This window comes from Podarcis muralis, chromosome 2 (assembly GCF_964188315.1).
Source record: "Podarcis muralis chromosome 2, rPodMur119.hap1.1, whole genome shotgun sequence".
NCBI classification, from domain to species: domain Eukaryota; kingdom Metazoa; phylum Chordata; class Lepidosauria; order Squamata; family Lacertidae; genus Podarcis; species Podarcis muralis.
The window spans coordinates 1,658,361-1,669,670 of NC_135656.1; the positions used below are offsets into that span (position 1 = coordinate 1,658,361).

General features: G+C 46.7%; 1 protein-coding gene across 1 annotated transcript in view; it reads right to left on the bottom strand.

Annotated features, from left to right (window-relative positions):
* Positions 1–10,736, bottom strand: part of OLFM2 (olfactomedin 2) — a 200,420-nt gene extending 189,684 nt beyond the window's left edge. Inside the window, exon 1 of the mRNA XM_028721179.2 lies at positions 10,274–10,736. Within this exon, the coding sequence (XP_028577012.1) occupies positions 10,274–10,330 (57 nt within the window). The 5' untranslated portion in view covers positions 10,331–10,736. The remainder of the gene's footprint in view (positions 1–10,273) is intronic.
* Between the last annotated feature and the right edge of the window lie 574 nt (positions 10,737–11,310).

The following is an 11,310-nucleotide window of genomic DNA, read 5'->3' on the forward strand; positions in this document are numbered from 1 at the left end:
GTCACTGTGAGAACAGGATGCTCAAAAGAATTGAGACCGTCCAGAAGTTGTTGGACTCCGGATCCCATGAGCCTCAGTCCATATCGGCAATGGTCAGGGGTGATAATAGCTTTAGTTCAGCAACAACTGGAGCGCCACAGTTTTCCTCTTGCTTGCATGGGAGAAAGTGGGGTGTTCTGGGGGTGGGGAGCTCATCACCTACAAGGTTAACTTAGTAAGAGATCACTTGACTGCATTACATATAGAGGAGAAAGTAAGAGGCTGCAGCAGCAAGAGGGAACCCAAAACTAAGGGATGGATATGATGAGATTTCCACCCTCCCCATGTGTTTAGCTACTGTAGCCTCTTAAATCTGTCCCCATTCAATGGAGACTGAGAGCTGAAGTGTTTTTTCCCAGTCTTCTGAACAGCAGGGGGTGGGGATTATCTTTCTGATTTAATCGGTGGTGCTTTTGAGAGAGCTCTCCATCTCTACTACAAATGCTTGTGGCTATTTCACACATCAGAGATGAGCCTGGTTTTTACTACCAGATGCATGCTCAATACTGAGCTGCGGCCAATCACACACATTTGGTGATTGTACCTATGTAATGCATGCATCAGCATGCACACATCTGATACAGTCTCTTCCTTTTTATTTACACACTGAAGGATATACATTGAAAGCATTGAAAGGTGGTACACCTGGAAGATCCTGACGCTTCGCCTGTGCCCAAACAGCTTCTTTACGTGAATTCATGGGAACGATTTAAGAATAGCCAAACATCTTCACCCCACCCTGCAACATACAAAAAGATGAAATCTTCTCCCAAAGCCCCACTCCAAACCTCATCTCCTGGCCATTATTTTAATCAGAGAAAACCTGTACAATGCCTTTCCAAAAAACAAAAACCAGGCTTGGGAAATACAATTCAGAACTCTAATGATTTCTCTCAAAAAGAAGAAGAAAACACAATGGATTGAATGGATTGAATAGAGACTCTGGCATTGTGAGTCACCCTATCAGTCTCTATAGCGTTTTGCTATTTAACCCACTATTGTCTCAAAAGTATTTGATGTGCTAATTAGAGCTGAAACACAGGAACCAAAGCAATGTTGCTTTCAGTGAACTATATACAGTGTGAATTGAGCCATGTTATCCCAAACCCATTCACTTACAATACCTATTTATTATTTTGGCTGGATTTTGGCTGTCGGAATAAAACAAAATGCAAAAGCAGGATTTTAATGTTCATTTTGAAAATGCTAATTCTCTCTCTGTGTGTTTTCTCATCCTCAGTCTTTGTAACATGATAGGTTAGAAATCTGAATGCAAAAGTTGTGTTTCCTTGAGGGAGACTTTGGGTTCAGTTAGTTGACTTTGTATCACCATTCTCAGTGATCAGAAGAGTGACCTTTGCTTCCTAATCCCTTGTGCAGAAAGGGAGAACTCAACCAAGCACAGCACAAAGCAGCCACTTTAAAAACAACAACCTTTTGTTAAATAAGAATTACGAAAGGTACAGACCCAACAATGAATCACTTTTCTAAGGTCATTAGAGACAGATCACATGAATGTATTTAGTCACATTAGGATTGTGCTTCTATATTACCAACAAGTACATCAGACATCAGATTTTCTGTTAAGAATTAAAAGCTTCTTTAAAGCTTCTTTAGGGAAGCTTTTAATGTTTAACAGACTACTGTATTTTAATATTTTGTTGGAAGCCACCCACAGTGGCTGGGGAAACCCTGCCAGATGGGCGGGGTATAAATAAATTATTATTATTATTATTATTATTATTATTATTATTATTATTATTATTATTATTTTCCTAATGGAAATGTTTTGATTAGGAAAGAAGTTTATTATAGGGGGGAAACCTCTGTAGTTTTCACATGAGATTAACACACATGTGTATTTTGCAGCATGCCGCTCCTGCCGCTGGAACCTCACAGCTTTGCGTGAGATCTTGCGGAGCTCTTGCGAGCTAGCTCAGAGCTTGGTAGCTCTGTGAGGAATGAACGTTTCTCCTTGGGGGGCAGAAATCACCGCAAAGGGCTGTTTGCTCTTCCTAGATAAGAACATATACATGGTCTTTCTCAACTTTGCTCCCACTCTCTCAGCTCACTTCTGAGCTCATCTTTCATTTTGTACCAGGCTTTCAGGGGAAAAGGCAAAATCAGCACGGGAGGTGAGGGTGTTTCTATCTTTCTCTAAAACCTGGAGAAATTGAGGCGCATACCCCACCCATTTTCTGTGATCTGTAAAGGAGATCCCAGTCTGTTCCACTGCTTAACATCCCCTTGCTGTTGAGGATGTTTCTCCTAAAGTTCCACCCCCTGGAAGGAGCAACAGAGAACAAGCCTGGCTGGGAGTTGCAGGGAAGCAATCTCAGTTGAAAGTCTGGTTCAAATTTGTGGGTAATAATTATTTATACCCCACCCATCTGCCTGGGTTTCCCAACTACTCTGGGCGGCTTCCAGCAGAATATTAGAATACAACAATTCATCAAATGGATCCCTGATTAAAAAGCAGGACTTCTTCTATAGCATGGCTTCCAATAAGGCAAGAGATTGCACCTTCTTAGGTTATAAATGCCATTACAACTGCTGTGTGATCATTTCTTAGAAAAGGATTGCCCTCTTGCATGTGATGTTTACCGGATGTACATTGTCAGTGCTCTAATAAGGGACTGAGTGACTTCAGTTTTTCTACCGACTATCTGCTGGCTGTACTGCACTCCTTGCCCTGAGGGTAGGAGAGAAGAAAGAAGCTGGAGAAACTCATGCCTTCCAGCTCTCATTGTGGGCCCTTCCTCCCCACAAGTGTTACTGCAGGGCCATCTGAAGGGCCATCTTGCCCTGAGGGGAGTAGCAGCAACTTTTCCTAAACAAAGAAGTTATCTTTTCCATTGTAGTGTAACCTTTTTTGTACATTGTAAACACAAGCATATGAGAACAAGGACAGCAGAGAAGGTGCATCTGACTTCAGAAGTGGGTTCACACATGTATGCTTCTCACTTGAGAACTGAGACTTGCGTATGTGAGTGGGCCATCACGGATAAAATGTCACTGACAAAACCATCTTTCATGCCACACAAGCACAACCCTCCTTAGTTCATGTCAGCAGCCAACAGTCAAGTGTAAGGAAATCAAGAGATGTTCATGCCGGTGTGAACCAAGCTCAAGAATTAAATTTCACTGAGCTCAAACCAGAAGCCTTGGAAACAAGGTGAGGTTCTCTTCAGCCAAGACTCTGGTGACTATGAACAAAACACACTCCATCTTCTGTTTCTGCCTTCAGATCCCCACCACTAAGGTTAGCTCTCCAGTTGTCCTCCTATACCTGGTCACGTATCCTCATTTTGTCATGTATTGCTTTACTTCACTTCTTCTTCTTTCCTTCCACACTGTGGTTTAACACTGGACCTCTTAGTAATCCATCCACAGAGCTGGGAGAGCTGTGGATGTTGTTGGACTCCAACTCTCATCAGCCTCAGCCAACATGGCCAATAGCCAGAGGTGATGGTGCTTGTCATCTGACAACATCTAAAAGGGCCACTGGTTGCTTACTAACTCCTGCCTGACAGTATTTTGCAGTGTAGCAGCCTGCCTCTTTTGCCATGACAGCTGGACCTTGATTCTTCAGAGGCCTCAACACCATGCAACTTGACAATGAAATAAGATAATATGCATTTTACCCCAGCTGTGGCCACTACAGAACCTCATTTAGCAAGCTATAAATCTAAATATAAATAATACACCAACAATCCTACCACCAATCCCAATCCCAGTGCTAAGTCTACAGAAGACCCCCACATTTTCTCCACCATCCAAAATACAGCCAAGAAGACAGAAAAGAGATGGGGCTTAACTCCCTCCACTTCACACCATCAACACAACTAGCCTCCATTATTAAAAACAAAACCTCTTTAAGTAAAAGTTAGGAACACATGCATATGTCTGACCTTTCTAAACACTGCAGGCTCTTTTACCTTGGGCAAAACCTATCTGACACCTGCTGTTTGCAGCTGCACTGAATAGAGTAGAGTTCATTCTTCTGAGAAACCAAAGCACGCTGGGCTGGTTGGAGGGTGTGAGGCTTAGCAGGCTAGGATTCAAAACCAAAAGGCATAAGGGTGCCTCTAAGCACATGAAGTGTTTCATAAAAATACTAGCCACTGACTGACTGCATCCCACTTATACCTGTGTAGGATTAAAAGACAAGGCTCCCCCCAATGGTTTTCAGTCAAATCTCAAGAGCCCAGGGCCTGGATACGAATGGACTCCCTCAGGGGTCCACAGATTGTAACTGGCATATGCAGCCAGTCACTCCTTTCTTTTGCACCTTCCTCCCTTTTCCTGGAAGCATTCCCAGCAGCGGTCAGTTGATTCCCACCCTTCCGCTGCACCAGGACTACTCACATTGGCAACTGCTGGGGCCCCAGCATAGTGCTCAGTCCCGGCACCTGGGCCTGTGAGCCCATTTTAAATTACCCACAATACACCCAGCAGAGTATTGCTCATTGGAGACCAGCATTTTAATTTCCCGTGATGTCCTGGAGCAATTATTCCTCAGGGACATTATTGTGAACTAAAATGATGGCTGGCCTGAAGCTACCTCAGAGATCCTAGTGCTGCTGCTTGTCAGCACCTCAGCCGGCAGTTTTGCCCTCCATGGAGACCCACGTTGTGGGTCCCTTCCAGCTCTACAATTCTATGATTCTATTATTTAAGAGGTATTGCATCAGGATCACCAATACGGCACCCATAGGTGCAATGGTGCCCTTTAGAGTTTCCCCGGTGCCTCTGAGTTCACCCCTCCCCATTCAAGCTTCCTGCCCCCTTGATCTTGAGGTGGTGCAAGTGGTTAAGTTACTCTCCCTTGAAAAGTGTGTATAGCCAAAGGAGGCAGTTGAAAGAGTGGTGCTCCTTCCCGCCTCCTCTTTCAACCAGATGACTTTTATCCAGATGCCTTGGGAAATGAATGTGTGCATGCACACATTTCCCCTCTCGTTCTCTTAGTGGTGGGTGGCGGGCAGAGAAGTGACCTGAGGGTCCCATGGCACTTGTTCAAAAATCCAAATGTGACCACAAGACTAAAAAGGTTGGCAACCCCTAATATACATGCTGCACAAACTATCAAGCTTTTAATTGTATTCGCTCTTGATATTTGCTGCTCTGTTAAATCCCTTACCATGCCTGCAGTTTACATCAGAAATTCATTACAGAGTGAAGAGGGGCCAGGTGATAGTCTATGACCACATTTTAATCATGGCTTAATTCAGCTACTGCTGTTTTTTTAGGGGGGCACTGGTATGGGGGTTTAAACACTGTAGTTTTTGCCTAATTTTGTAATGTTGGGAGAAAAGCAAGAGATGACAAATTTGTTAATACACTGGAGTACATTCCAACTAGGAATCTGTTTATCAGTGGGTAGGGAACAGGGATGTTGCCCACAAATTTGACTTTGCTACTTTGTACATGTAGCACACATGGGTAGAATTTTAGTTTCAATTCTATTTTCAATTTCAAAACAAGATACACACACACACACAAATCCACCCACCTATTCAAATCCTGTCAATTTTAAAATAAATTTAGTCTGCCATCCTTTCAATACTGTCCAGGGGCATAGGGAGGGGGGTGCGGTTCGCCCTGGGTGTAATCCCTGAAGGAGTGACAAAATGGCACACTATGGGGGGCATCAAATACCATGGGGCCTGACCTGTAGCGCTCCTGAGCCACGTGTCTCTCCTGGGAGTGTCACGGTGGCTCGGGGCCCCACGCTGCCCGAAACAGCAATGTGAGGCTTGCGCCCACCTGGTGGACTCTTTGGGTGGCTTGCCCCGCTCCTGTCACTCCGGGTGCTGGAACAGCTAGCTACGCCCCGATACTGTTCATGGCATAATTGAGCCCCTAAAACTTTTCTGCATGAAATTTGGCTCACAAAGTCACACTACACCACAGATTCTGAAATTGTGATGCATTGGCTTTCTTTCAGCAGTTAGCATAAGAATGAAACCAAAGGGTTAAAAATAACCCAATGGTGTGTTTGCTTTAGGAAATGAAAACATTGAAATTTTGCAAGGTTTCATTGCTCATAAACATAACCACTTAAGTCTGTAGATTTTGCAATGGCCACCAGAATTTTGAGATCAGAATTCAAAAGTGAGAAAAACCCAATATTCAACCTGCATTCCTGTTGGTGTTTTAAATGGCAGTGTTCTCTTGATCCTCATGTCTGCTATAATATGGTTCTCTCTCACTCACTCATCCACCCATACAACACATTCCTGCTATAAGAACAAGTTTATTTTAAGAGCAAGTTTCTAGAACTCATTACTTACTCTCTCTCTCTCTCTCTCTCTCTCTCTCTCTCTCTCTCTCTCTCTCTGTGTGTGTGTGTGTGTGTGTTTTAAAAAAGTCTGCCAACACAGCCCTCCTCCCTGAAGAAGGTGGATAGGACAATTACGCTCTTTCTCTTATCAAGGATGCCACTTTCTCTTATCAGGAATGAGGAAGCTGTGGTCCTCCACAGGCTGCTGGACAACTGCCACCATTCCTTTTTTTGTGTGTCTATGTATTGTGTATTGTTTTTTTTTTATTTGTGTTGGAAAATCAATAAAAAAATTATATAAAAAAAAACCTGCCACCATTCCTGACCATTGGTCATGTTGGCTGGGACTGATAGGAGCCACAGCCCACTGGCATCTAAGAGGCCAAAGGTTCCATGGCTTAAGTTGGCACAAAGACAATGGACTCCTTCACCTGCTCTCACCCAGGGTTAACAGCAGAAAGGGCTCTGCCAAAGTCATTTCCTTTTGTACCACAGCTGCTCACTCCCATGCACAAGAAACAGAGAAATTGATATAGGTTGCTAGGATGCTTAGAGGTAGAGTTTCAGTGGTGGGTGAGAAGGGGTTAAAGAGCCATTTGACTACATCTCATTTCATATGGAAGTGAGTCAATGGGTAGAGCCAATGTGCTCAGCTCTTTGGCATCTGCTCAGTGGAACATATGGCTTCTGTTTACATTTCTTTTATGAGTATTTTGATAGCAGTCTTCTATTTGTATCACTATGTACATATAGCCTTACTAAGTAATATATGGTCTCTGCTTATAAAGTCAGTGCTAACCAGGTCCCTATTTAACACCAAGAGACTGCAATGAAATAATGCAGGGATGAAGAACCTGTGGTCCTCTGGATGTTCCTGGATCCCAACTCCCATCATCCCCAGCCAACATGGCAAGTGGTCAAGGATGATGTGATTTGTAGTCCAACAACATTTGGAGGGCCCCAGGTTCTCTATCCCTGAAGTAAAGGACACAGAAGGGCAAACCAGGACTCATAAAAGTAGTTGACCAGCTATTTGATCCCACCTTTCAGATTTGGAGCTAGAGATGGACTGGTTTTAGTGAATGAAGCAAGATAAAATAGATTCCCTGGTGAACCCTTTCCCAAGTCTTTGTCTAGTCACGCTTAAAGCATCTTGTAGATCTCATGCTGATCATGTATTCATAGCCATACTCAACAACGCTCTAGGTTTGTTTAATCTTTTCCCCCATTTGAGCCAGGGTTAGTCAGGGCTGCCTCAAAATCAATTTCTAATAGCTCTGCTCCACTTTGGACTATGAAGAAGTCTTGGAATGCTTCTGAGCATGTGTAGAGCTAATGGAAGACCCACAAACAGCCTTCTTATATCTAGGGCTGCATGGTGAGCTTTTTTGGGGGGGGAGGATTTTTCTTTTGCTTTTTTTGGGGGGGGTGATCAGTCAGGACACAGGTGATTGTTCAGGACACAGCGATCAACCAGGAGCACCCCGTGATCAACCTGTAGATCACAAGTGACTGGTTCGACATGCCTGTCAACATCTACTTTAGACCAGTCACCCTTAAAATGAGTGTGAATGCCAGCCTTCTAGCACTTTGTGTGAGACCCTGTTGTGGGAGCATGAGCAATATGATAACATTTTTCCTGGAGCAGTGCTTGTTTTGCTCAATCTTCCTACCTTCCTGGATCACCATATTTGCCAAGGAAACTCAAGCACACCTGACTAAAAACCCTTGAGAACACTGGCACATTGCAAAAGGGGGCCGTATGTTTTGAAGTACATCCAGTTCATTGGTGTCACTGGACAGGCTTTCTGGGCCCTCCCTGTTGGCCACATGAACTGAAAGCATGGCCTTGAAGAAGGGTGGGCAGACTTTAGGCATGCAGGATTGACTCTCTTGGTGGGTTTTTTTTACTAGAACCCCACCAACAGGACTACTGATCAGGAGGGATCAGATCTACATATAGGGTGGAATTCAACTATCCAATGACATACATAGAACAAGGTTCACTCTTGCAACAGGACTTTCCACCTCCCCCAGTGTGTCTCCCACACTTCTTACATCTGCTCTGGAGGGTTGCAGGAAGCTGTAGCACAGGTTTAGTGGACATGCAGGGGCGAGGAGCCCTACTGCATGAACGGACCTTGTTCTGTGCACACATACCACATTTAGCCCTACACTGAATTCCACCCATAGACTTTAGGATCACATCACCACCTCTGAACACATGCTCAGAGCAGGAATGGATTTTCAGTGTCATAACAGGGCTCATAGTCTTTTCCAGTGGTGTGCAGTGAAATTTCCCATAGGGGAAATTAGTTCGGGTCAGAAGCGCCAGCTTGCGAGGGTGGCGGGTCTGACATCACATGCGAGACATCACATTGTCCTGATGTCACATTGCAGCGTCCTGACATCACATGTGCGAGAATCGTGCCTCCCTCCCTAAGCTGGACAGAAGCTTCCCAGGCTTTGGGAAGGAGGCACTAAAGCTGGGCAGGCTTTGGGAAGATGGTGGGTGTGCTCTTTGGCCTCATCAGAGTATTGAGCCTCCCTCCCTAAGCCAGGCAGAAGCGTTTAATTTACTGGGAACATTTATGGGACTAGCCTAGTCCACTGACTGCACACCACTGGCCTTTTCCCATAAAAAATCAATTTCTGGTTTCTCCCTCTGCTTCCTTCCCTTCAGCAGCCTAATGTTGCAGGCAATTCCTGATTCTCAAATTGAGGAACCCATCACAATTCATTTCTAAAGAATGCCAGGATGCCCTGGTTCACTGATGTAGCTTCATGGTGGCTGGTGCCCATTGAGACTGGTGGGGCAGAAGGCAGAGAAACCAAAAGTGGGCTCAGCCAGAGCCAATGATAGGCAGAGCCAACTGATTCTTCTTTTGTCCCCATCTTCCTCCTTCTCTAAGGAGGAAGAAGGTTATAATTAGAGCCATGCCTTGCCTGGTTGTAAGTAGATAGGCAGTGCTTCATCCACCCTAATGGACTGGCATCCCCTGGGAGCACACATATGTTCATCACAGCAGGACTGTCCCATTCAAAGAACCAACTTACACAAACGTTGACAGAAACAAATCAACTTTCTCAGCCATTGTGAATCAGTGTGTGGAACCACAGCTGCGAAATCTTCAACATGTGTCCTTCCAAATAACTCACTCTGCATCCTGATCCCAACCACTTTCAGGAGTATCTCCCCCTTTGGGGGCAAGACTTGGGAAGAAACTTGTCCATGTTGTTGGCGTTAATGTGTTGGAGACCAGTAAAGACTTCAAGGCCACCTAAATCAACATCAAATTATTATCCTAAGTACAAATTGATGTTGGGAGGGGGGAGAAGAGGAGGAAATCCGATAGACTGGTTTGCATATAATGGTGTGTTTCAAGAAATAAGAGGGTCGCTTTTAGAATAAAACCACACTGACCCTAGAGCAGAACTTTGAGAGCCAGATCGAAAAGAAAAGAAATAACCATAGACAAACTCACAGCATGGATGGCAAGAGGACAGAAACAGGAAAGTGTCTCATAGCATGGAGAGATGGAAAGGTGGGTGTGGACTCAGGAACGGAGGCGGCGGGGAAAACTAAAATGGACAGCGTTGCGCACTAGTCTTGGGGCTTAAAATGCGAATACATTAACTGGGTGTGGGATTTTTTTCTGCGAAGATCCGGTCAAATCACACACACACACACACACACACACGAGCAAGACTCCGCCCCTTGACCCGTGTTTGGCACTCTTTCCGACTAAGGAGCAGGGGGTGACTTCAGCATCACCACCCTGACCCTCGCTGGGAGAGAAGGCGCCAACTCTGCTGCCTCAACCCGCGTCCCTCCCTCCACCAACCCCTTCTGGCCAGAGCAGCAGGCTCCGTTTGCGCCCTGCACCGAGGCGCGAGAGCAGAGCGCACGCACCCACACGCGCACCCTTGGGCGCCACGACGGACATTTACCTGAGCCGCCCTGGAGACAGCGATCGACAGCAAGAGCAGGTCTGCGAGGAAGCGCATCGTGCAGGCGCCCAGCCCAGCCCAGCTTCGCCTCGGGCGGGTGCCAGCCAGCCGACTCCCCCCGCCCGGCTCGCTCACTCAGCGGCTCGTCCGCATCCCCGCGCCAAAAAGGTAGCGGGGCCGCTGTCGCCAGACTCCAGCGCGCCCCAGGCGGGCGGATAGACGGGTGGACCGACGGCGCCCGCTGGCGCCCCCTTCTTCTCCCCCGGGCAGGGCGAAGGCGAGGGAAAGGCGGTGGCCGCCCGCCGCGGCGGCTGCTGTTGCTGCAGGGGACGGGGGGGGGGGGGGGGAGATCCGGCCAAAGGCAGCCAGGCAGGCTCCGCCTAGCGCTGGGCCAGCCAGGCAGCGCGCCCCGTGCGCTCCCACGGCCCCAGCGCCACCTCTCCGAACCGGCGAGGGGAAGGAGGCGAGGACGGCGGGGTCCCACCTTGAAGAGGGGGAGAAGGGGGGGGGGCTCCGAGCCGATATCTCATTGGTCCTCTCAAGCCGACCGCCTGCCAATACCGAGCGCTTAGGGGGGCGCGGGGGAGCCCCTTCCCCAGGCTAATAGGGTAGGGAGACACTATGCTCGATATCAGGACGGGATTCTCTGCTTAAGGGTGTTGGCGGGGGATATTCAACTCCCAGGGCGGATCCCTTACCCCAATGGCCCCCTCTTTTCCATCTTTTAAAACATCTCTGACTCGAGAACGAATCTAACATAATGGCCACTTGTTTTTTGTTTTGTTTTTTAACTAGATCAGTAGAGTGGGTCAGAACTGCAAATGGTCTGTTTTATTTTAATACATGTCTCGCTTAACCAGCCTTATTGGACCCTGGACTTACATCACGAAGCCAGGTGAACATAGAGGAAAACAGCGAGCAGACTCTATCCTGCTGCCATGCTTCAGCCACGCCGCGCAGGAAGCACGCTCTTCCGGGCAACTGAAATATACATTCCGGGTGCTTCCTGGAAGAGAGTCACCAGGGCGATTATTTTC